This window comes from Schistocerca piceifrons, chromosome 1, assembly GCF_021461385.2.
Source record: "Schistocerca piceifrons isolate TAMUIC-IGC-003096 chromosome 1, iqSchPice1.1, whole genome shotgun sequence".
Taxonomy (NCBI): domain Eukaryota; kingdom Metazoa; phylum Arthropoda; class Insecta; order Orthoptera; family Acrididae; genus Schistocerca; species Schistocerca piceifrons.
The window spans coordinates 972,012,307-972,039,719 of NC_060138.1; the positions used below are offsets into that span (position 1 = coordinate 972,012,307).

Sequence of the window (27,413 nt, forward strand, 5' to 3'; positions counted from 1 at the left end):
AATAACATAGCAATCAGTGATGCGCTGCTGAATTTGTCTAACACACACACACACACACACACACACACACACACACACACACTTGCATGCTCATGTAGAATACAGCTGCTTTGTTAAGGAAATGTGCCATGTATAACATGTAATTGGTATCAACTGCCCAGAATCCTGCCTGTGTAAAACACAGAAAAAAATCATCAAAGAACTTAGAATTTTTTTTTACTTTAGCACATAGATATAAATAAAAAATGTTTTTCTCAGAGTATTCAATAACAAAAAAAATATTTAATCTGGGATTTTGAAATTATATAGAAATATTACAAAATTGTATTCAATGAACCAGGTTTGTGGAAAAACATAAAGCACTGAATTTCCTCCCGGTCAAGTCAAGTTCACAAGTGTTACAAATTGCACTTGAAAAATCAAACATAATTGAGGTGTGCTACTATCAACAAGCAGCTCACACAGAAAACTGCAGCAATAACAGTGTAATTCCTGAGATATAACATTAGGTGACAATGTCAAAGTTCGTCACACAATGTCTTCATGTATCAAATACATGATGGTGATATAAGTAGTAGCAAATACACACAACTTTGTTATTTACAATATTGGCACCTTTACATACAACTTTTCTAGAATTTATACTTCTGTCTCTCTGTCACATACATACTTATTTCATAATATCTTAAGAGACTTTTCACAACCTTGTAGCCATTATATAATGCTCATGAAAGCAATATACTGAAGTTGTCAAAGTGTACTATCTGAAGAAGCTCTCTTACTGAAGACAGAGAAGTCAAATTCTGGCATTTCTAAAGGTGCAAGAACAGGCAACTCACGGGGTGAGGAATTCGCATCACCCTCAAGGTCTCCACAGGGAGAGAACACAAAAGGAGAACTTCCACCTGCAGATCCTGCAGTCACTGTGTGATGGCAGTCTGAGGTACCATTAGTTTCACTGATTATACCTGTTCCAGGCGGAGCATTTTCACGAGCAGCTGCTTCATCTTCCAATCTCTGCACCTGGAGTAAAAAAGTAACAGAATTAAACAGCAATGAAACATGTGTTTCAAACTTTTGCTTTAACACTGGACAGGGCAGGGTGTCCCATGCATCATACTGTGCGACTTTGAATAAGAAACTGATAACAATATCCTTGTGCCCCCCCCCCTTTTTTTACTAATACATAATGTTAATACCATCACGAAATACACATGAGAAATCACAATGGCACCTCCAAAATGTAACATAATACTCCTGGACTACTGACCAGCTGCTCTTTCACATACATATTTGTTGTTGTTGTTGTTGTTGTTGTTGTGGTGGTGGTCTTCAGTCCTGAGACTGGTTTGATGCAGCTCTCCATGCTACCCTATCCTGTGCAAGCTTCTTCATCTCCCAGTACTTACTGCAACCTACATCCTTCTGAACCTGCTTAGTGTATTCATCTCTTGGTCTCCCTCTACGATTTTCACCCTCCACATCTAATTCCCTCGGCATCACCCGACTTAATTCGACTACATTACATTATCCTCATTTTGCTTTTGTTGGTGTTATCCTCATATCCTCCTTTCAAGACACTGTCCATTCCGCTCAACTGCTCTTCCAAGTCTTTTGCTGTCTCTGACAGAATTACAATGTCATCGGCGAACCTCAAAGTTTTTATTTCTACTCCATGTATTTTAATACTTACTCCAAATTTTTCTTCTGTTTCCTTTACTGCTTGCTCAATATACAGATTGAATAACATCAGGGAGAGGCTACAACCCTGTCTCACTCCCTTTCCAACCACTGCTTCCCTTTCATGCCCCTCAACTCTTATAACTGCTGGTTGGTTGGTTGTTTTGGGGAAGGAGACCAGACAGCGTGGTCATAGGTCTCATCGGATTAGGGAAGGATGGGGAGGGAAGAAGGCCGTGCCCTTTCAGGGGAACCATCCCGGCATTTGCCTGGAGTGATTTAGGGAAATGACGGAAAACCTAAATCAGGATGGCCGGACACGGGATTGAACCGTCGTCCTCCCGAATGCGAGTCCAGTGTCTAACCACTGCGCCACCTCGCTCAGTCTTATAACTGCCATCTGGTTTCTGTACAAATTGTAAATAGCCTTTCACTCCCTGTATTTTGCCCTAACCACCTATAGAATTTGAAAGAGAGTATTCCAGTCAACATTGTCAAAAGCTTTCTCTAAGTCTACAAATGCTAGAAACGTAGGTTTGCCTTTCCTTAATCTTTCTTCTAAGATAAGTCGTAAGGTCAGTATTGCCTCACGTGTTCCAATATTTCTACGGAATCCAAACTGATGTTCCCCGAGTTTGGCTTCTACCAGTTTTTCCATTCGTGTTAGTATTTTGCAGCTGTGACTTATTAAACTGATAGTTCGGTAATTTTCACATCTGTCAACACCTGCTTTCTTTGGGATTGGGATTATTATATTCTTCTTGAAGTCTGAGGGTATTTCGCCTGTCTCATACATCTTGCTCACCAGATGGTAGAGTTTTGTCAGAACTGGCTCTCCCAAGGCTGTTAGTAGTTCTAATGGAATGTTGTCTACTCTGGGTCTTGTTTCGACTCAGATCTTTCAGTGCTCTGTCAAACTCAGAACTGGGTTTCCATCTGAGCTCTTGATATTCATACAAGTGGTTCTCTTTTCTCCAAAGGTCTCTTTAATTTTCCTGTAGGCTGTATCTATCTTACCCCTAGTGAGATAAGCCTCTACATCCTTACATTTGTCCTCTAGCCATCCCTGCTTCGCCATTTTGCACTTCCTGTCGATTTCATTTTTGGGATGTTTGTATTCCTTTTTCCTGCTTCATTTACTGCATTTTTATATTTTCTCCTTTCATCAATTAAATTCAATATTTCTTCTGTTACCCAAGAATTTCTACTAGCCTTCGTCTTTTTACCTACTTGATCCTCTGCTGCCTTCACTACTTCATCCCTCAGAGCTACCCATTCTTCTTCTACTGTATTTCTTTCCCCCATTCCTGTCAACTGTTCTCTTACGCTCTCCCTGAAACTCTGTACAACTTCTGGTTTAGTCAGTTTATCCAGGTCCCATCTCCTTAAATTCCCACCTTTTTGCAGTTTCTTCAGTTTTAATCTACAGTTCATAACCAATAGATTGTGGTCAGAGTCCACATTTGCCCCTGGAAATGTCTTACAATTTAAAACGTGGTTCCTAAATCTCTGTCTTACCATTATATAATATATCTGATACCTTCTAGTATCTCCAGGATTCTTCCATGTATACAACCTTCTTTTATGATTCTTGAACCAAGTGTTAGCTATGATTAAGTTATGCTCTGTGCAAAATTCTACCAGGCGGCTTCCTCTTTCATTTTTTACCCCCAATCCATATTCACCTACTATGTTTTCTTCTGTCCCTTTTCCTACTCTCGTATTCCAGTCACCCATGACTATTAAATTTTAGTCTCCCTTCACTACCTGAATAATTTCTTTTATCTCATCATACATTTCATCAATTTCTTCATACATATTACCGTTGTAAAACTTACATTTGCAGATTATGAGAGAAAATTATTTAACAAAGCTCATTTCTCTGCAAAGGAGTTTAGCTGTGGGAAAGTGTAAAATCAGAAGCAAACAGAATATTTTTGTTTTAGAAGCTACAATGTGCAGCATAGCTTACAAAATGCATGAATAATTAAACCCAACTGACACTACTTCATTCGTCAGTTGATCACTGTACCATTATGAACAACTTGTGTAAGATAGTAAATTCCATTATTAGTACTATCACAAGTTTTCTTCATTTATTGCACATTAATAATAAAAATTAAATAACATTTTTAGTGCAGTATCCACTGGAAGTGGCATAAAGATCACATACTGGATCTCTCTGAGGCACTAGTTTCTGTGGAGTGTGTTGTCAACTTGTGGGTGATGCACCATTGAAATGAAAACAACAGCATAAAAATTAACACATTCAATGCATTTTTACTCTCTAATTTTTTGTGAGACATACAAAAAAGTTGTATCACTAAATTTGCTTCACACACTGGCAAAGAAAACACCAAAGAAGTCAATGCCCATAGCTTGGAAATTAATGAAGTTGAAAGAATGTATTGGTGTTTGTTTCATGACCTGCCAGTCATTACTTACCTAAATAACAAGAGATTACAAATATCTTTAATAAGTTAGCAGTAGTTAAGCACTTCACCACATATACTGGTAATTCATTCTTCTGCTACACACACAAAACACTAAACTCAGCAGAGGAACAATATGCTCACCACAGATTGCAGGCGCTCTGTTTCACGCACACTGGCATCTAGTTGAGTGATGAGCTGCATTACAAGGGCCCTCAATTGACTGTTAAGTGTTTGAAGTTCCTCAATCACTGTTTGTTCATCCTTAGGTCGTTTGCTGCCCTCTATGACAGCAGCTACTGGCTGTGCACATGTTTCTTGTGAGTCATCAGCATCACTTCCTCCATCACCATGACGTACAAGCAACTGCAAGAGTGAGTCTGCTTCTTCCATTGTTCTGTAATGATGATAAGGCTTTAATATGCAGTGTTCAATACCCCAATAACTTACATATAAAATAATTAAATCTGTAGTTTTTTCAAATTTCTCAGCATGATTAGCTCCACATATGTACTCTAAAGAAACAGTAGTTTTTGTTTTGATTTCCAAAAAGCAGAGCATTACTGAACAGTTAAAAATTAATCCTGTATCATTTAGAATTATAATCAATTAACATTCACTATATGAAGATGATTCCTAATCTGACTGTAGCAGAGACAATGTAAACTCTCAAATAAGTAACACACACAATTCTTTGCCCGTCCAGTACTGGAAGCAGAGATCTAAACGTATAATGAATTCCACTAGGAAGATAGTTTATGCAAAACAGAACAACTACTCCATGCAGTTGAAATTAGGTCATTACAGTTTTACTTCTGGTTATAGTCAGTTCAATAGTCTGCAAAATGATTCTATTATATAATCACAAACAACAAATCAATAATTTGCATCTACGGTTGTGCTACTGGAAACCAAATAATATAAATGGACTTTTAATGTGGCGGATTCCAGAGTATGAAGATGGTACAAAAATAGATTGTACATCATATTCATTTACAAGCTTATAACACAGGCTTTACTCTTGACAATAAATTAAGCCATTTAAACTGGAGAATAATTTTTGCAGTAGGAATGTAATCTGTCTACTTTTCATTTTAATGGGTGTTTGTTTTTATGACACTATCATTCAAGAATTTTGTAATAACATTTTAGAAAATGTACATAAACCAAAAATCTTAAATACACCAGATTCGCTGATAATAATCGGGACCTTCTGCATATGTTAGTATATAAATATTTTCCAGCTACCTAAAATAATACAATTTTATTAAAACAAAATCTCTTAAGCATGCAAATTTCAACTTGTGCTCCCTTTACTCACTTGTAAATGGCTAACTGAAGATTATTCTTTCCCTCCTCTTGTTGCAGAGAAGATAGATTTTCATCTTTCACAAACTTAAAGGACATCTTCTTCTTATTTTCAAGAGCTCTCTTAAATGTTTCAAACTGATCCTTCTTCAACCTGCATTAAATTGAATTGAGTCAAGCCTTCACAATACCATAAGAGGTTAGGAATAAGAAAGGACTGCATATCATACTTTTAAATTCGGTTTGAGCCAAATCTTGTGTTATTTTAATCTTCCATAAATCAAACCTTACTGCCCTGCATCAAATTCAACATTTTTTTTCATTTTCTTTACTTTGTTAATATTCTGGACCTTACTAAAGCAAAACTGATATAGATTAGTGTTTTACTGTCATAAAGATGACAGTGCCATAAACAATAATATAAAACATGTGATGTGTAGTGCTATTTTTCAAACTATCATATGGAACATTTCTGAATATATAGATATATATATACAGAGAACCAATGCATAATTTTTTTGCATGCCAGCATTTTTATGCTTGGTACTGCTCATTTATGACAGAATTATATGATGTTCAAATGTTTTCCAATATTTGCCAAAAATTATACACTGTAATTATACACGTTTACTTATTTGCAGATGATATTCTGTAGTCATATGTGCACCATATATCGCAGCATCAACAGAATTGCAAGGTGGAATTTAAACATCTATAACAGTACAGATTAGTGCTCACTCAGTAAGGGAGCCCCAGCCATCAAAAGGGCTGGAAGGCAACCACCAAACAACAAAATAAACAGGTACATGATTTGCTGCTCAGCATAATGCAGCTAGAACCTGTCTTTCACCTGACTCTAACCTCACACTCCTTTAAACACCCTGCCTGCCCCCACAGCAGCTTCACACCTCTCTTGGTACTCTCTTACTTTTTGCTAGCTTACTTGTGTTTTACATTACTTCTCTCTTTCTCTCTTCAGTCTACATCTTGGTCTTGCAACTTTGTTTCAGCATCCCTTTTCAAGATATGTTATAAGCCAAGACTTGAACCACAACAATTCATATCTGGTTTGAAACCCATTGTGATTGTTGTGCTTTTTTCAGAAAAAGGCACTACCATTGCCAGGCAGAATTGCCAACTTTCCTCTCATCCTCACTAATACTTACATTTAGTCAGTATTGGTGTAAATGGTACATAACTGAAGGTAGACTCATTTCTTAGTAGGCAACAGACAGCCTAATAACATGCAAATTAATTAGTGAAGGTCTGGTTTACACATTTTTAATGTGTCTAATTCTTTTTTCCACTCTTTTGTGTACCTTCATAGCTCTTCAGGAACATTCTTCTCCCACATTAAAGACTTTGTCCCTTTCTGGCACACAGTTTTAACCTACTGAAAAGTTTCAGATCAGTGCGCACTCCTCTGCAGAGTGAAAATACATTCTGAATTCATTTATGAGCATCAAGGACTGGAGTGGATCAAGCAGTGAACCTACAGGAGATAATGTTTAATATTTCCTCACTCTGAATTTAGCCTTATTTCTGTGGTGTAAATATTAACAATCTTTACTTTCAGTTATTAAGATATGACTCCATTCCTGCATGGAGAATACATTTGACACAATACCACTACAGTTTTCCTAATGCACAGCTGAGTGGTAATGTGGTAGACTATGGATCCAGAAGTCAGTGGTTGGATCCAGAGCCGGTCTTAGAATTTTTGGGTGTCGCTTAACACTTCTTTTACCTCTGGCATGTCTATTAATGTGAAAAATGCCAAGACACACTGCTTCACAGCCTATGCTCCACTGTAGGTTCCCCTATAACTGGCTGGGTAAACAGTGCAAAGGCCACATGTAGACAAAGGCATTGCACCTCCAATAGGCCTTCTGTGAAAGCAGAATGGTATTCAAACCAACCTGTGGTTTCATGACAGCAGTAGAATTTTACCATCCACACAACTGAAGAACCTGACAAGATCACAAAAAATACCACTTTCTAATTTTTCTTGTATAATTGTACAAGAAGTTTCTGAGATCATATGCTGCTTTTTCTGTAGCAGCATCCAACCTGAGCCATCATCAAACAGTTATTCTGAGAATGGTGGTTCAGTATTCTATTGTGCAAAATATTTTCTCAAAAATTTCTGGGAATATGGAAAGGAGGAAGATAGGTGTATAATTAAGATCACTTGCTTAACTCTTCTTTTATAAATGGGTGTTACTACTGATACTTTTGTATAACTCTGCCCCCCAACTTTAACCATTCCTTCTGAAACATCTCATCTACCAGTGCCTAACATTTCCTCATATCTCGAATGGCTTTAGACCACTCACCTGACATTATTTCTCGATTGTCATTAGTTTTATTATCAACTATCTGTTTCTAATTTAGCTTGAATTACAAAAAAAATTAAAGAAATCTTGGAGTATCCTCCATGTTTTAGGTTACTATACCATCTGCCATCTATTCTCTACCCAATACAGTTTGTTTTGTTTTCTTTATTCTTTTTTATTTTAATTTGTTGTTATTATAAAAGTTTCACATTGCCTTGAAGATATTCCTAATAGTTTTGTGCACTGTGGCATATTCTATTATGTTTATCATTTACTTGAAACTCTTACCTTCTCTTTCACAGTTGCTTTATTCCTACTGAGAGTTTCTTTTGCTTTCTACTTTCTTCATAATTACAATATCTCTCATTGTCTGCATAAGTATCATTTTTAAATCATTTCCATTTGTGTTTATATCTACATAAATTAATTTTCTGCGCTGCTGAACTTGGTGCTTACTTTACTTTGGTATATTTCCATACACTTAAATAAATTTTTATAATCAACATTCTGATTTCCTGCCTCATGAGTCTTTATAGCTTTTTTTCTATTTTTATTTCACGTCTTGCATGTATATGATCACTTAAACCTCAAAATGGTTTGGGATGCTCACATCCTATACATCATCTTTATTATTTGATAAAATATAGAAAATTTCATTTTTCAGTGCATTTCATTCTTGCCAATTCCATATTCTATTTTTTCCCCCTTCTTCTGGAAGACTGTGTTAGGAAGAAACACCATTCACTTCCTGGGATTTTTTTTTTTTTTTTACAGGGAATATTTCTGCTGTTTTCTTTCTTTTCTGTTTGATGTGGAAACTGACATCCTGGGGAGCATAGGAAGGATGACCGAAGTGATGCTGAGAATATTGAAGAAGAAAAATGTAGTTTGAGTAGACAAGTTTGTTTGTGGTACCATATATAAGTGATACTTCATGCTATTTTATATATATTTTACTTCTCAGTGTTTCTATATTACAGAAAAAACCTGTGCAGCTTTTTGTATATTTTTCTTACATTCATGACTCTTTTATGCTTATTACTGATACTTTTCTGTTTAAAAAATAATCCTTTAGTACATAATATTTTGTTTCATATTTTTTCTGTTTATGACACATTTTTACACATTTTGCATATTTTATTTAAAAATGTAATATTGTTATAATATGAGCCATGGAAAACTAAAATTATTGCTTCTACAACTGCTATTAAAACCACCACTGTCACTGACATCATTTGAATTACATTTTTGTAGGGAGGACTTGCTATCATTTATCAGTTTCTGCAAATCGTCTTATATTCTGTCTTCCTCATCAACATATGAACTTGTTAGTATACGGATATGAATGACTTTCACACAATATCTTTTATTTATTTGTAAAATATATCTTATTATTCTGTCTGAGAGTCCTTCAATATATAAATTTTCTTGTTTACGATAAAGCTGACACCTGAATTCCATCCCTGTTCTCTCCATGTGTAGTAAGACATACATCCAAATTTTTATTCTATTGTTCTTCATTTCTCCTCCCACTTTAGATAGCCGTTATATACCCCAATTGGTCTTATTTTGCTCCTCTCTCAATTTCAGAACCACAGATCCATAAGTTCTCTTGTTTCTTGTCATTAAATAAAAAGTGTAGATGCACTGGGATTTCTAAGGTTCTTGTTACTGCCTGTTTACTCAAATGTCACGTAGCTGTGTGGAGGGGCACAGGCAGCTGGATATACCCCATGGCTTAAAACCATTACCTGCGTTTCCTCAGTGAATTCCTCTCTATAGTCTTTCACCAATACCAGAGTACTGGTGTCCCAGCAACTCATGAAAGAGGCCATCCAACAATACTACTCAAGGTTCACCAGAATTTCATGACCAGAAGAGGGTGGCAAGGCTAATTCATTCACAAATCATGTTTTTTAACAACAGTGTTAAATACTGGCAGAGCTACTCTCAAAGCAGTCTCAGCCAAAGTCGAAGTGTTTCTAAATCTCAAAGCCTGGGACCAACAAGGCCAGTTTGTGTGCTAATCACATGTCAGTGGGAACTTCAGGTGTCCAGTCAATATTGCCATTAAATAATCAGCCTTCATGTCACTTCTGATATATTTAGTCCAGAGGGTAATTCACTTTGACTATCCACAATGTCAGTAGTATTTCTGACAAATGACCCATCTACTTCTTTTCTGCTGATGTGTCATCAAAATTGTTACCTTATGCATACCAACAGCAGTAGGGCTCAATCATTTGGTTCAGACATTGTGATCTACTCTCATTGGCTCCCTTAATCCTCAGTAAGACCTGAATATGTCCTCCCCCCCCCCCCCCCCCCACCCCATTCTTAGTGCACACACTTTTTACAACTAAAGGTAAAAAAATCTGCTTGTTCTACATCACAGATACAGCCATCATAGTTAAGATAGGGAATTCATATTTTTTAATGTAGGAAAAAAAGAATCAGTACAGGAATTATAAGAAAATAACCATTAATCAGGGGTTTTCACATATTGCTTCTAAATTCTTGGTTTTATGTATATTGTGGGTGAGCAAAAAAAAAAAAAAAAAACAAAAAAAAACTGTGATACAAAAAGTATACCTTATTATTTCTTGCTGTCTCACATGATAATCATGCTGTAAATGTAGTGATTCAAGAGCTCTAGTTACACTAGTAAGCTTCATTGCTTCTTTCAACATTGATGCAGCATTTTGGTGGCACTGCACAGCTTCATCAAACCGTTTGTATCGGAGATGTGTGTCAGCTTTGCGGTGCTGCTGATGAGCCTGGGGGAAAAATGGTATCATAATATATCAAAATATTTGTCATGTGTATAGCCTATGAAGTAAATAACAAACAAATTAACCAATAATTTCAAATACTTTTTTCATAAATGTGGTTTTGAGTCAGTTGAAGATCTGCACAAGATAAGGTAATTGTGTTGTAAAGGCGTGGGTGCTGTATGCCTGTGATTGAGCGAAAATGTTTCCTTCTTTCTTTCTTTTTTTCCAAATATGTCAACTGACAACATGATATTTAGAAAAGTTTATGAAAATATCAGTTTTTTCGAGTCAGGAGTTTTAGATAAATTATATGATGAAGAAAAACATTTTTTTCCCATTGAAGATAAAAAGTGACTGAAATGGTTAAGATTCAGAAGGAAGCTGTATGAATTGTGAAAGACATTCATATCTTGTAGAGTACTTTTCAAGGAACTTAAAATCTTAACACATCCAGCTTTGTACATTTGGGAAAACATCTGCTTCCTAAAGTCGCTTGGGAAATCAAAATACTGAAAACCCACACTCATAATTATGAACTGAAAACAAGAACGATTTTCTTAGGAAGTTGAGCACCACAGGCTTGTATCAGAAAAATGTACAGCGTCAATAATACCTTTTTTGCATGACACGAATTAACAGACTTCGAAAAGGAAAGGTAGTTGGAGCTAGGCACATGGGACATTCCATTTCGGATTGTTAGGGAATTCAATACTCCAAGATCCACAGTGTCAAAAGTGTGCTGAGAATACTAAATTTAAGGCATCACCTATCACCACTGACAACGCAGTGCCTGACACATTCATTTAACGACCGAGAGCAGCAGCGCTTGCGTAGGGTTGTCAGTGCTATCAGGCAAGCAATGCTGTGTGAAATAACCCCAGAAATCAATATGGGATGTATGATGAACATATTTGTTATGACAGTGCAGTGAAATTTGGTGTTAATGGGCTATGGCAACAGACGACCGATGTGATTGCCTTTGCTAACATGACATTGCCTGCAGAGCCTCTCCGGGGCTTGTGACAGTGTTTGTTGGATCCTAGATGACTGGAAAACCATGGCCTGGTCAGATGAGTTCCAATTTCACTTGGTAAGAGCTGATGGTAGGGTTCGTATGTCGTGCAGACCCCATGGTGCTATGGACTCAAATGGTCAAGAAGGTATTGTGGAGGCTGGAGGTGGCTCCACAACGATGTGGGCTATGTGTGATGGAATGGATCAAGGTCCTCTGATCCAACTGAACCAATCATTGACTGGAAATGGTTATGTTCGGCCACTTGGAGACCATTTGCCATCATTTGTGGACTTACATGTTCCCAAACAATGGAATTATTATGGAAAAATACTGCAATGGCAAGAATTTCCCAGTTATGGATGACTATAGACTAAGCCTGGCTCAGTATTTCTGCAGGGGCTTCCATCAGCTTGTTGAGTGCATGCCACATTGAATTGGTCACTACACTTGTCAAAAGGAGGTCCAAAATGATATTAGCATGTATCCCACGACCAATAAAAAGTTTAACTAGTAATGAAGTCCAGTTTAAGAGACTTTACTGGTGGCCAAATTCCTTCTACTCCCAAGAAAAATTTCTTAGTGGAACCAATTGATATTGAATATATGTTATAAATATCAAATAACATGAGTGTTACATAAACTATATCTGCACATCAATGTAGTAATGTAATGAATGTAAATTAATGTTGAAACTGATTCTGGTGATGTATGGCTACAATAGCCTAAGAATTATCAAGTGTCCTTCACTGTACTGAATATTTACTCTCTTTGTGACATGTCCACTACTGCCCCATAAATGAAAATATGATTAACATTTGTTTTAACATTTTCTACATCCATGAGGAGGATTTCACTTGGGATGTGGAGAAGGGACATTAGCAAAGCTCTTTTTTTTTTTTTTAACACTTTTTATTAGGTTGCTTTCTCGTCTGTATGTTCAAACAAATTTTGAAATTAATTTTAAACCAATCATGATGAGCTAAAGACTTGAAATTTTAAACAAGACTCGGAACTGGATGACAAAGTATCTCCTCATCTGCTTGATCCACCTAGCACCTGTAGAGGGGGTATGAAAGGATTGGTGACACCTGGTATCATGGTAGCCGTGCAGTAACAGTGTGTCACACGGCTGGCATCAGAATACATTCCAGCTGGTGTGCGAGCAGATGGGCATCGCTGACTGGGGGTGGGGTGGGGGGTGGAAGCAGGGATGGATAGTGAGAGGAGGGAGGCAAGATGGACATTGGGGGGGGGGGGGGGGGAGATTGGAAGAGAGACGGGGAGGAGGAGGGGGGGGGAGGAGGAGGAGGAGGGGAGAGGGTCAGAGAGAGGGAAAGATGTGTGCAATGTATGTGATATATGTATACACGTGCAAAGGCACGTGTAAAATCTAGTATGTATATAAATAATTATTTAAGTAAAAAAAATTAATACACCACATTTTTAAAATAGATTAAAATGTATAAAATAATTATTCAGTAAGATACATTTTTAAAAATTGGACTAAAAAGTGTAAAACAATTTATTCTAGCCCTATACAGATTTCTAGCTCCATAGAGATAGTCATGAAAATTTGTGATAGTGAATTTTTAATAGCTACGAAAGTATTTGAGAGATTTATAACAAAAAACATGCGACAGATGCAATAAATAATTCATGCATGACTAGTTAGCCTATTACATATTGCATGCACGCCACATTTTTTGTTATAAATCTTACATGCATTTTCATAGCTTTCAAAAATCCATAGTCACAAATTTTCAGGACAATCTTTTTAGCCTGGTTTAAAAATATGTTAAATTTTTATTTTTATTTAAATAAGTTTTTATGTGCATGTTTCTGTTTTATGACATGTTCTACAGTCTTGCTATGGAACAAAAAGTATATCTAATCTAGTATGTCTTTACAAATTTTCCACTCAGAACATACATATTCACACACTTTCACTCAGTTCAACATCACATTACTGATAACACAATGATGAGATCCTGGCTCAATCCTAGCTACCATGAAAATATAATGCAAGCCTTAGACCAGATGCTGAAGTAGTCTCTCCAGCAACAGTTTATGTGATAAGTTACAAGTATGATAAGTACATGATGATAATGTCTCATGGGTTGTACAGTGGCACATAATTACTTACTAAATGCATTGTATTATTCCATAACTTTATGTATATATTAACTCTTTTATACTTTACAAATATTTTAAGGTTTTCTTTTTGTATGAACTCACTGTTGATTTATGACAGTAAAATGTGACAGTTAATTTTCCTTCTTTATTCTGCACATTAAATCTGGCAAAGCCTATCAATTACATGTTTTTATGAATGCAAAATAAATAAATACAAAAGAAACTTGCTGTAACATTGACTCTACCACTCTGCATACAACTTGAACATCAAATCCAAGCAACAGCATTGTAGCTTTGCATTGTGTACTTGAAAGGGGAAAAATATATGGGAGATTGCATAGAGCCTGGTCAAATGTAAATAACAGACTGATGGTCCTAATGAGATCAGGATAAATAAATATCACCACCGCGATATAAAGACATACTCCCATTGTAAGTAAATTTTTATCTACAGCCTCAGTTATTAGCTTACCAAACAACAATGGCATTAACGACATTTCAGTGATGATCTGTGAAAATAAATATTACATCCATCGACTTCGTAACTGCGCCATACAAATTAAGAAACAGCTGTTATCTAGAGACTGATGATAATCGCAACTTATGAGCTCAAACATATGTCGTCACGCAGCACAAAGAAGGCGAACAGCATTGGATACAACTGAAACCTCGGGTATTATATTTACTAAAAAGATATTTCTGTCGATATTAAGTTTCATTCATATACTGACCACGTTTAACGCAGAAGATTCCATTGCGTCTTGTTCTACAATACGAAGAGGGAGCTCATAAAGGGTGTTTTCCCGTAGCTTCAAATAAAAAGTAATAAATCAGCCTTCGGCTATGAGATGTCATTTCTCAAGGCACAATTAAAAAAAAAAAAAATGTATATCAGATGTAAACATAACACCTAGCAGATGTCAGATTTCGTTCTTCACTTGTTTCTCGGTGCAAGGAGCACAGAGCTGCAGTGGAACCAATAGTTCCCTTGTCATCACAAAGAGTAATCAATTTTTGCAGAGTTGCAGACATGACATGCGGAATGCTCTTTACTTGCGTGCGGAAAAAAAAACCTTGCTTAATGTTCCGAACCAACAATGTCTGTAATAAAAGATTGAGGTTTCGAACAGTTTTTATGACTCAGACCTTCGGATTTACTGAATTTACAAATTACCTGTAAGTCACGAGATACTGGGTTAGTGTTCGCCATTTCAGAAAGTGAAGGATTGACGTGACTGCGCGTTTCGCACTTATCTTGATTTCTTAAATTTTGATATCAAGGGGGAAACTGCACTTGTCTTACTGTTAGACGTTTTCTTTCGGAAATCAGCAGTAGGAGAGGAGTTATTCCATAGGCAATGGGTTTGATCCAGCCACATTCGCGGCTTGTAGAGTTTAATATTTTTTTTCTGTGTACTGTAAGATGTAATGTATTATCTACTGAATAGAAAACAGGAAAAGAAATTACATTTCGCCGACACGAATGTTGCCTGAGACTGCACATTCTTCAATGGATAAAGACGTACAAGGCAAGCGTATGTAACCTTGCGGATTTATGAAGCAAAAAGTATATCTTATCTAAACAGTCTTGATACTAGCTCGAAAAGATAAACGAAGCCACCGAAAACTTAAATCTAGATAAAAATTTGACCCAGTTGCCCCATAAATGATCAACGCCTTAACCATTGTGCCTCAAGAGGTGTAGTCAGGTGTTCCTGGTTTCCATTGGAATAGGCTAGTAGCCGTGGATTACTGGTTTCAGAAAGGTTGTGTTTGAAAAACAAATCACATATCTTGGGAAAACAAAAGCTGTAGAGAGAGTAATGTAGGATTAAAGGGAGAAGACGTATCAATTTTGGCAACACATACCGGTTGTAGGAAGCAACGTGTGTGCAGTAGAAAGAATTTTGTAGTAATTTACAATGAGTGGCCCAGGACAGGGGACTAGTGCAGCAGGGGATACAACCCGTCGGCTTTGGACATTGACGTCACAAGTCGCCAATCGCGAAGCGATTCTTCTTAGTGTTGTAGCTCCCTTCAGTGGCTGATAAGTGTTTTTTGGCTTTTTTAAAAAAAAATCTCACGAGATAGAATAAACAGATCCACTTTATTAAGCAATCAGTAAAAAAAACGAAACTGAAACATAACAGCAAAAGCGAAAATGGTAAACTGCTATCTGGCGACTTGTGACGTCATTGTCCAAAGCCGACGGGTTGTATCCCCTGCTGCACTAGACCCCAGGACAGCTTGAGTAGCTGGTGCACAGGTGCAGAAGTGTGTTTGTAGTGCACTCTGTAGGCAAGAGTGCCAGGGATCATCCCATTGCTTTTCAGTATGCTCCAAGCTCAGTATATACCATATTGAGTACATTAGTGTCGGCTAACTAACAGACACAAGGTGAAATGTTTGACATTTGAAACACATTATTTGCAAGCAAATTAGAAAGCTGCCTAAGAATTTTGGTTTTATATACCTCGTGTATATTCACCAAATATATAAGGTTGGTTTGTTAAGTTCTATTAAAAAGAAAAAAAAAGTTTATTTCAAAAATAACTCATCTCACTTCTCAAGACAATCTCATCTGAGGAATACACACTTGGTCCAGTAATCCTCCAACTTTTTCATCCCATTGGAAAAATAGGTTCTATTGAACTCGTCAAAATACTTGTTGACTGCAACTATCACTTCCTTATTTGACAAAAATTTCTTCCCAGCAAGCTTTCAAGTTAGGGAACAAGAGGTAGTCCCTTGTGCTATGTCTGGTAAACAGGGTGGATGAGGAACCAATTCAAAGCCTAGTTCATGCACTTTCACCATAGTTATCGCTGATGCTAGGGATGGTGCATTATCCTTGTGAAAGAGCACTTCTTTTGAATGACAGCCTTGGTCTTTCTTTCAATCAACACAAGTTTCAAACAGTTCAACAACAAAGCAGAATATGGTCCAGTTATGGTTTTGCCTTTTTTTCCCAAATAATCTGTGAGGATTATTCTTGGGAGTCCCAAAAAACTGTGACCATCACCTTACCAGCTGAAAGAATGGTCTTTGCCTTCGTTGGTGCACTTTCACCAGCCTTTGTCCATTGTTTTGACTCTGGTGTGTAATAATGAATTGAAGTTTCATCAGTAGTCACAAATGGGTGCAAAAAGTCTTGCGGATTGTGATTAAACATTGCCAGACAGTGTGTTCAAAAGTTGTACGGGATGCACTTTTGGTTGACTGTGAACAATCATGCCATCCACCTTATACACAGTTTCTTCATAGGCAATTCTCCATGCAGGATATTATGCACTCGCTCAGTTGAGATGTCTACAGTTTTACCACTCTTATGAATTCTTATTCGGTTGTCTTGCCTTACCATATCATACATTTTGTCAGTGGTTACCTTTGTGGTGACCTCAGTTGGACAGCTGGAGTGTGCTTCGTCTTTGGTGCTTGCCAAACCATGTTTAAATTCATTAATTAAAAAGTAAATGACCAGACAAAGTTTAAATTAATTAATTAAAAAGTAAATGACTACAAATAACCAAATAGGTTGGGTAACTACAGTGAAAAAGCTTGTTATAATGTGAAGGACAATCAAACAATTTAAAATCAGAGATGATAAAACAGTTTATATTAAAACTGAGTTATAGTCCAAATCTGCAATAGCTGTGTATTGTGTCTTGAAAGCAAAAGTAAACGGTCTTGAATGATGGTGCAGAGTCTGTGTGAAGTTCAGCCAGTTCTATTTTGATTTGTGCAACAATCCAAACCTTCAAATGAAACTGTTTGGTAACAGCTCAAAGCTCAGTTTTTTCCGTTTTCAATTCCAGCTGACACACTAACCAATTCAGATTGCTGCCAATAATGAACTGTGCACTGTACATATACGATTCTTGGGATAATCAAACTTACCAACTGTGAAGGCACAACAAAAATGTTCCATTCTTTCACGGAAATTTACCAGACTTATCAAACCACCCTTGTCTATACCAGACAAGATACCTCTGAGTGGATAGAAATTTAACAAATAATTTCTGCAGGAAACTATTTGATGAAGATGAGAATTATTTTTCAAAAAGGTCTTAGAGTTGCACAAATAACACATTTGAGAAGTGAGTGTGTTGTGGGAGATGATTTAACCCATTAAGTACCATTTTTTTCTTCAATCTGCATTTATTTTTGTGTTGCCTGATTGACATAGGGATGAGGAAAAGGAATATAAAATTAAAAAAAAAAACAATAACTTTGAAATAAATAATTTATTTTGATTGATCCTCAAATGGTTATCATGGCACATGCCACTCTCTTTTGACATTTTCTTTTATTTTTTGTGCCAGACAACAAAACAATCAGTATGAAGTCCCAGATTGTACACTATGTTTCTTCAAATTTTTCTTGCAAATTGCAATTTTCTTTGCTTCCCCAGTGTTGTGTGTTAAATCCTATGTCTGTTTCCAGAAGTCTTGAGTTCAATTGGAACACATGAAAGGGATGATTTTGGGTATGATGGATGTCCTGCCCTTTTCGGATCAGAAGCAGCTGATGACTGAACAAGATGTGCCCTTGCCACCATCCTCCAGAATTGAAGCAGTGGAATACTTTCCTTCGAAAGGCAGTAGATAACGTGTGTTGACCAACGCTACATATAATGAATGGGTGAACAATGGGAAGTACCATTTCTTACTTTGAATTCTCACATGATATTTCTCCACGTTCCAGACCAGTTTGTTGACACCTCCCATATGATTGTTATATTCTGAAATCATTCTTGGCTGTGGAACTTGCACTTTTTTGTTCTCAGCTTTGCTCCATCTCTTTACTTGGCTTACCGGATACACTATCTCATGGTTTCACAAGAGCTTTACACAGTTGTTATCCTTCCACATTACTATCATAACCTCCATATTCTTGTCAAATCTATAGTCATACGCTCCTCTTCGTTTCTTCTTCATGATGTTCTCATATCCTACTGGACAGTTATTTATTCACTTCATACAGGCAGTCCCAGATACCCATACTCTCATTTCTGAGAGCCATTTTATCAAACGGAAGCTCATACAAAAGTTATCAAAACATATTTTGTGAAGTTCAGGAGTCTGCAGAAAAGAAATCATATTCAACACTACTGATCCATCAAGTCCCGGAACTGAAACATCATTTGTATCCTTCGATTTTCCTTCATAGACTGACATGTGGTAACAGAAACTGCTTTGAGAACAGCACGTGGTCCACTGTTTGAATCCAAATCTCACATTGTTTCCCACAAATAAACTGTTTTAGTTAATGGTGTCCATAATATCATACCATTTGCTCATCAATGCTCAGGCTGTCAGAAAAAACTTGAAATGTCATGAAATTATTATTCAGTAAATCCATCAACGGATGAGTTTTAAAAAGTTTATCCCTTTCACCAGGTGGGATTCTGTTCAGATGTGTGTTATCATTGAAATGAAGGTGGCACTTTATTTCCAGATAGCTGTTGTGTCTCATACACTGTCGTACACACCTTATGTCAGAGTCTTCATCTTCATTCCAGTATAGCTTTTCCTGTGGAAGAGCGTGGTATCCAGTGAAGAGTAGTGTGCCTATGAACTTTTTTTTAGGTATCCATAGGATAACTCATAGCTGTGATTATTATTCTGTGTAACATATCGGAAACTTCCACTGACAATCAAGTTCAGTACCTGTTCATCAAAAAATTCTTCGAAGCACTCAAGAGCAGATTTTCCTTTTAATGCTGCTACCAAATTAGATTCTCGCTGTCCAATTTCTGCAGTATCAGGATAGGTTTTAGAGTGTCACATCTGTTGTCCAGTTAGAAGTGACAATAGCTTTCTCCTTATTCTTTCATTGGCCTCCAAGTTCCTCGTTTTTCTTTTTTCCATTGGCATGAATTTCCAAGGAATGTGGCACATCAGATGGACAGTATTTTCAAATATATTTTCATTGATATCTTCGCAATTAGACATCTCACTTACGCTATCTGGAGGGAGTTCGACAATGCCAATGGTCTCATTCACATCACCATCATCATCAAAAGAAGCCATGAAGTTCAGGTCATTTACAATTTCTTCAGTTTCACCTCACAGAAAGTGCTTCATAGTGACTCATTGTACCTGAGGAGCAAATAAAAGCAAAATAAAGTTTTACGCGGAAAGTGCCATGAGCCCCAAATGGAGATTGAAGGTTAGGCAGGTGTCATGCGGAAATGAAATAGGTCTTTGAAATAAATGATTGATAAACATCTTCTCATATCATTACAGAACATGCCTGTACACAGATATTGGAAGTTATTTACATAATAACATGACTTACATGGTTTTAAAAATGTGCAACTCTTGTAATGCTGAAAAACATAGCTCCTTCACAGAAATAAAAGTGTACAACTCACTCATTTAACAACTGATGAAACTTCAATGCAAGCACTTGACAAAGGTCTGGATAACAATGGGAAATGGTAGCATTATTATAATTGCAAAATTTCTATTACAAAGACATATCCCCAAATGGGGATCATGGCACTTAATGGATTAACTTCCAGTTATGTGTCTCTAAGGCACAGTGTGTGATGTAATGACGTGAAATGCTATAATTTGTTATAAGTGTCAGACTATAAATATATAGTCAGTGTTCACATAAGTCACACCCAATGAAAACCTGTAACACAACCATCTATGTGGCATGCTTGTAATTATGTATTATTTATATTATATTTTAGGACAATTAATCTGAAAAAAATGCACCACATTTAATGAAAGCATGAAAACCATCTGAAGATGAATCATAATGATTCAAAACCGGTAACGGTACCCTTTGAATAAAGGAACTGAAAATAAATTTGTGGCTGGTTGGTGTCTCAACACCATCAACATTTGTCTTCAAATAACAGCCACGGTCTCCGACCATGTCGTCATATTACAAAATTGCATTAATGTTAAAAGCTGTTACCGTTGTAAAAAATATTTATTTCTAAAAAAGAAAAGCACAACCCAGTTCTGGAACATATGTCCCATCTTGAGATGTATATTAAAATGTGAGTCCACAAAGACTGCATAACTGTGATTAAAATATGTTAAAATAATGCATCTGTAGTATATGGCATGCAACAGAAGTTTAACATATTTTATCCTATTTTAAGGACCCTATTTTAAGATGCTCCTGGAGATGCCACATATGTCCTGAAACTAGTTTGTGCTTTCCCTTTTAGAAAAAAATAATTTTTACAACTGTAGCAGATTTTAACTCTGATGATGAATAACAGTTGTGGGATGTCATGTCAAGAGAAGTGTGTGACAAATGTATAGGTATGGGACATATACGTATGGGATTCTTTTCTGTCACTTATCACTTCTTTCACCTCTGGCAATGATTTGTTACAGTGGAAACTGTGAAACTGTATCTGAGTAGCTAAGACAGTACACAGGATAAGGGCATACGACTTATAGTAAAGCACTGCAGTGTTCTCCATCTACAGGGTGATTATAATTGAAGTTAAAGGTTTCAAACTGCTGTACAAATAACACCACTGGTCAGAATGATGTCAAATTGCAACAGAATATTATTGGAGGAGGGGGAAAATGTATGGCAGAAAAAAAATAAATAGTTACAAAATATAGCAATAGATGGCACTGTAAGCATCATAATTTAACAGTGGTCAACTACAAATGACAAATGGATCAATCAACAATGCCTAAGGTGTACGTTTGACATTAAACAAACTGTAATACTCAGTATGCATAGGTATACAGGTAAGATACTGTTAGTTACATAAGCCCATCTACCATGGCAAGGTCATATTACATTGGATGGGAAAAAATCAGTTTTTAATTGTCCTGAGGCCAAAAACCACATAAAAAGCATCAGTCACATCAGTTTTTAATTGTCCTGAGGCCAAAAACTGCATAAAAAGCATCAATCACATCGGTTTTTAATTGTCCTCAGGCCAAAAATTTAATAACAAGCACCAATCAAAATCAAATCGGATATTAATTTTCATGTGACTGGTGCAAAACATGTTCAGTATGCTGTCCACCATTTTCTGCAACAAGTTGAAACTGAGAAACACCATGTTCCACATGCCGCGCGGAGTGGCCGTGCAGTTAGAGGCGTCATATCACTAATCGTGCGGCCCCTCCCGCCGGAGGTTCGAGTCCTGCTTTGGACTCACAGCATTGTCCTTAGCATTAAGTTGGTTTAAGTAGTGTGTAAGTCTAGGGACCGATGACCTCAGCAGTTTGGTCCCTTAGGAATTCACACATTGTTGAACATTTTTTGAAGGTGTTCCACAACTGATCGGATTGTTTCTGGGGTCACATTCAGAGTGTGTTGCACAATGCATGCCTTCAGTGCAGCTAAGTTTGCAATTGGAACACTGAACACAACATGTTTCAGTTAGCCCCACAGCCAGAAGTCATACGGATTAAGATCAGGTGATCGACTTTTGGGAAATGGTGGCTGATAATTCTAGCATTTCTGAAATAGTGCTTCAGCAGTTGCTTAACTGGATTTGCAATGTGCGGAGGTGCACTATCTTGCATAAAAATGATCCATCCACACTGTTGGAGAGCTGGAATGATGTGGTTGTGCAAAAGACACTCATAGCGCTTACCAGGGATGGTACAGGTAACAGGACCAGAAGCACCTGTCTTTTCGAAAAAATATGACCCGATGATAAATGATGCCGTAAACCCACACCACACAGAGATGTTTTCAGGATGAAGTGGTACTGGTTGATTTGTGTGCGGAATTTCTGTTGCCCATATTCGACAGTTCTGTGTATTGACGTATCCTGTCAGATGGAAGTGGGCTTCTTCTGTCCACAAAATTGTCCACGGCCAATCATTGTCCACTTCCATGTGAGCAAGAAATTCTAAAGTGAAGGTCTCTCGTGCTGGCAGGTCAACAGGAAGCAACTCGTGCACATGGGTACTTTTGAATGGATAGCAAAGAAGGATGTTTCATAGGATTTTACACACCGTGCTCACAGGTATGTCCAATGTTCGGGCAATTCTCCATGTGCTACTCGTTTGCACACCACCACTCATCTCCTCCTGCATTGCCTGTGGCCACTGCTTCCATTGATGTTCAATCAATTCATTTCCTCTCTCTATCAGGTTGCACACCAAATAACCTGTCTTTTTTGAATTTCCAGATCATTTTCCAGACCCACGGCAGTTATCAGACCAAAGCTTTTTTCAAACCCTCCACTGTCTGGAATGCCTGCAGAGTGACGTGTGCACAGTCATCATTCTTATAATACAGCTTTACAAGCAGAGCATGATCCTGCATTAAGACAGTCATGGTGAACATCACAGACATGAAAGGGGGAAAAGCTGTGTACCCGGCATGTTTATACCAGCTTCAATGGGTCATGCGCTTGCCAGGTGTTTTCATTTATGTATTCTGACACATACAGCACCATCTATTGATCAGTTTTCACACTATTTTTTTCTTCTGCCATATGTTTTCCCCCTTCTCCCATAATATTGTGTTGCAATTTGATGTCATTCTGACCAGTGGTGTTATTTCCACAGCGTTTTGAAAGTTTAACTTTAATTATAATCACCATGTATATCTACATACATAATCTATAACCCACTGTTAAAAACATGTCAAAGAGTACTTGGCATTGTTAACAAATATTAAGTTTTCTTCCTGCTCCTGTTTTACTGGAATGTGGGAGTGCCTCTGTGCACTCTAGTGTTAATCTAATCTTGTCTTTTCATTCACTACAGGTGTTGTAAATAGGGGGAATCAAGTGTATTTCTAGATTCTTCACTTAATACTGGCTCTAGAAACTTTCTGAGTTTTTTTGCTAGGCAATTGATGTCTGTCTTTGTGTTTGCCACATCAGGTTCCTTAGCATTTTCTTAAAACTCTACAGTGTAACTGTTTATGATGTCCTTGTTCATATACATTGCATATTCCCTGTTAGCCCTATTCTGCACAAGTCTCACACTCTTGAGCAATGTACTGGAATGGGGCACATACGCTCCTGGAAATTGAAATAAGAACACCGTGAATTCATTGTCCCAGGAAGGGGAAACTTTATTGACACATTCCTGGGGTCAGATACATCACATGATCACACTGACAGAACCACAGGCACATAGACACAGGCAACAGAGCATGCACAATGTCGGCACTAGTACAGTGTATATCCACCTTTCGCAGCAATGCAGGCTGCTATTCTCTCATGGAGACGATCGTAGAGATGCTGGATGTAGTCCTGTGGAACGGCTTGCCATGCCATTTCCACCTGGCGCCTCAGTTGGACCAGCGTTCGTGCTGGATGTGAAGACCGCGTGAGACGACGCTTCATCCAGTCCCAAACATGCTCAATGGGGGACAAATCCGGAGATCTTGCTGGCCAGGGTAGTTGACTTACACCTTCTAGAGCACGTTGGGTGGCACGGGATACATGCGGACGTGCATTGTCCTGTTGGAACAGCAAGTTCCCTTGCCGGTCTAGGAATGGTAGAACGATGGGTTCGATGACGGTTTGGATGTACCGTGCACTATTCAGTGTCCCCTCGACGATCACCAGTGGTGTACGGCCAGTGTAGGAGATCGCTCCCCACACCATGATGCCGGGTGTTGGCCCTGTGTGCCTCGGTCGTATGCAGTCCTGATTGTGGCGCTCACCTGCACGGCGCCAAACACGCATACGACCATCATTGGCACCAAGGCAGAAGCGACTCTCATCGCTGAAGACGACACGTCTCCATTCGTCCCTCCATTCACGCCTGTCGCGACACCACTGGAGGCGGGCTGCACGATGCTGGGGCGTGAGCGGAAGACGGCCTAACGGTGTGCGGGACCGTAGCCCAGCTTCATGGAGACGGTTGCGAATGGTCCTCGCCGATACCCCAGGAGCAACAGTGTCCCTAATTTGCTGGGAAGTGGCGGTGCGGTCCCCTACGGCACTGCGTAGGATCCTACGGTCTTGGCGTGCATCCGTGCGTCGCTGCGGTCCGGTCCCAGGTCGACGGGCACGTGCACCTTCCGCCGACCACTGGCGACAACATCGATGTACTGTGGAGACCTCACGCCCCACGTGTTGAGCAATTCGGCGGTACGTCCACCCGGCCTCCCGCATGCCCACTATACGCCCTCGCTCAAAGTCCGTCAACTGCACATACGGTTCACGTCCACGCTGTCGCGGCATGCTACCAGTGTTAAAGACTGCGATGGAGCTCCGTATGCCACGGCAAACTGGCTGACACTGACGACGGCGGTGCACAAATCCTGCGCAGCTAGCGCCATTCGACGGCCAACACTGCGGTTCCTGGTGTGTCCGCTGTGCCGTGCGTGTGATCATTGCTTGTACAGCCCTCTTGCAGTGTCCGGAGCAAGTATGGTGGGTCTGACACACCGGTGTCAATGTGTTCTTTTTTCCATTTCCAGGAGTGTAGGTTTCATTGGAAACTGTCTGCACATTCCCAGTATTATATAAATGAACTGAAGTCTGGCACCTGTTTTACCCATGACAGTGTGTATGTGTTCATTCCACTACACATATGTACATATTGTCACATCAAGGTATTTGTAAGATATGACTGATACATCAAGGTATTTGAAAGACTTGACTGATTCTAACTGTAATTCAGTAATATTGTTTTCATAGGATTCTACTTTCTGCATTTTGTGAAATGCACAGATTAACATTTCTGTACATTTGAAGACAGTTACCAATATGTGATCTTGCAGGTTTTCTTGGTGTGACTGGTTAATAGTGTGCTTCTAGGCATCCTGCAAATTTGTTATTTCCATTTTATGCACAATATTTCAATAACCAACCCAACCATCTTCTTTGGGTGCTGCAAGTTTCACACAGTGTGAGACCAACAATAGTTCATGGCCTGCTTGAGTCCAGGCAGCAAGCAGACAGAGCAGCAAATCTTGCAGCACCTGTAGAAGTCGACTGAGTCGGTCATTGATATGTAAACTGGAAACAGTAACTCAACAGAAAACCCAGAATCTCACTATTAATCAAGTTACAAATCTTTGGATCACTTTGAAACCTTATCAAATCTGAATGAATATTAGTGCAGAGTGTTTCAGATAGTATAAGATTATAGAAAACTGCATTTTCTGTAGAAAGTCTGAAGTTACTGTTAATACTGTCTGCTGGATCATTAATATACAACATGAACAGCAAGAGTCCCTATACATCTCTGAGGGTATGCTTGTAGCTACTTCTTCATCTTTTGATGACTATCCATTCAAGTTAACATACTCTTTCCTCCTTATCAAGGAATCCTCAATCCAGTCACAAAGTCTGTTTGATACCTCATATGATAATATTTCTGTTAATAATGTTCTTTTGATATACAGTCAAACGATTTTTGGAAATCTGTAAGTATTGCATTTTTATGATGGTGTTTTTTGGCTTTCAGGTTGGCATGTGTGAAAATATCGAGTTGGGTCTTGCATGACTGAAGCTTTTGGAATCCATACTGGGTGGCATATAGGAGCTCATTCTCATTGAGATACCTCATTGTGTTTTATTTCAGAATCAAACCAATCTTTGGGTGAAACCAACCTTTCGGTTAATGACAGTTTTACTTTTCTATAACATGTATGTCCCGTAAAATTATGATATTAGCTTTCTTGCTGCAAAACTGCTGTGTATTTGCTTGCTTCAACGTCACATATATACTACATCAATGGATGTCCAAACCAAATGAGCTTCATGGCCCTTTATGATCCACACTTTGATTTACAAGCAATTGTTATTAAGATTTAGTACTGTTTGCAAGATATGTTTGGTAATATATTTTTTTGAAAGATGAGAAAAACCTTTAACAAATTTTGGTGTCACAATGACACGCTAATAGTTCTAGTTACAGTACATTCAGTGTGATTGATTTTCATTTGAAGCAAAGCCATATTAGTGTTGTGTACAGCTTATGTTTTTTTTATCACTCTACCAGTCTACAGTCTGTGGACACACAGTTTCTTCTCCAATCCCATAGAAATATGGGGTTACTTATTGAGGCAAGATATTGAAAATTGTGAAACGGCAATGTAGCAAACTGCGATTTTCAATGGGTATCATCCCTGTTTCCAGTTTTTTAATTATTAAACTTTTAGAGTGCTTGGCTAGTCCTTACCTTCAGCAGACAAAATAGTAAGTACTTTTGATAACCACATATAAAACAACAGAAATTATCCCCTCTTTTGGAACCATGGGAACGGGATCGGTAATCGGGATATAGAAAACTTAATTCCCATATATGTCGTAGCTCGTATATATTTACACTTGACACTGCGTCCATACAGAATGAAGTATATGAACTATCGATGCCGCAGAACTATTAGTTCTCTCAGAAGTGGTTACCATTTTATCTCTTAAAGGCCAGCCATTTAGTCTCCATATAATCCTATGGTTTTCTCAAATGAATTCCCCATTTGATATAATTATGAAGTTGTCAATTTAATGCCATAGATTTGTGACATAGCAAGTTGAAACTATTCCATCTCTTACGACTTCAACTCCTGTTAATACCTATTGTTTTTCTTTTTCCCTTTGCTTATTTCTCAAATCTTGTACATTTTCTAAGCAGCACACATATGGGAGTTATTTCAATATTTCAAAACATTAACTACACTATTTCCCATGTAGATTCATTATTCGGGGTAATAATTTTGATGTGCTGGTTCTACTGCTGCACATATTTTTCCTGCGAAATACTTTAATTAAAAGCTATACTTCATTGAAAATCCTAGCTTATTATGTATTAAAAAA

General features: G+C 37.9%; 1 protein-coding gene and 1 long non-coding RNA gene across 4 annotated transcripts; one reads left to right on the plus strand and one right to left on the minus strand.

Moving 5' to 3' along the window:
• Positions 1-231: 231 nt before the first annotated feature.
• LOC124794861 (nuclear receptor-binding factor 2-like) lies at positions 232-14,593 on the minus strand. Of its 2 annotated transcripts, none has more exons than XM_047258546.1 (5): positions 14,151-14,296; positions 10,349-10,533; positions 5,434-5,574; positions 4,257-4,509; positions 232-1,023 (listed from the first exon to the last, which is right to left on the minus strand). In XM_047258546.1, exons 2-5 carry the CDS (start codon positions 10,444-10,446, stop codon positions 751-753), a joined length of 765 nt encoding a protein of 254 aa, XP_047114502.1. In that variant the 5' UTR covers positions 10,447-10,533; positions 14,151-14,296; the 3' UTR covers positions 232-750. The 2 variants fall into 2 exon arrangements, with proteins under 2 accessions (XP_047114502.1, XP_047114493.1); XM_047258537.1 differs by lacking the exon at positions 14,151-14,296 and adding an exon at positions 14,410-14,593 and having other exon boundaries at positions 233-1,023.
• A 118-nt stretch (positions 14,594-14,711) lies between these two features.
• LOC124794873 lies at positions 14,712-27,056 on the plus strand. Of its 2 annotated transcripts, none has more exons than XR_007016623.1 (3): positions 14,712-14,854; positions 18,122-18,287; positions 26,062-27,056. It is a non-coding gene; the product is annotated as an uncharacterized LOC124794873 (long non-coding RNA). The 2 variants fall into 2 exon arrangements; XR_007016624.1 differs by lacking the exon at positions 14,712-14,854 and adding an exon at positions 15,434-15,549.
• Positions 27,057-27,413: the final 357 nt, after the last annotated feature.

Excerpts from the sequence above, each read along its gene's own strand:
- LOC124794861 (XM_047258537.1), bottom strand. The coding sequence starts at position 14,433 with ATGGAATCTTCTGCGTTAAACGTG. Across the intron at positions 5,575-10,348 it reads AGACAGCAAGAAATAATAAG|GTTGAAGAAGGATCAGTTTG; the intron begins GTATACTTTTTG and ends AATTTAATGCAG. Across the intron at positions 1,024-4,256 it reads CAGAGCGCCTGCAATCTGTG|GTGCAGAGATTGGAAGATGA; the intron begins GTGAGCATATTG and ends TTTTTACTCCAG.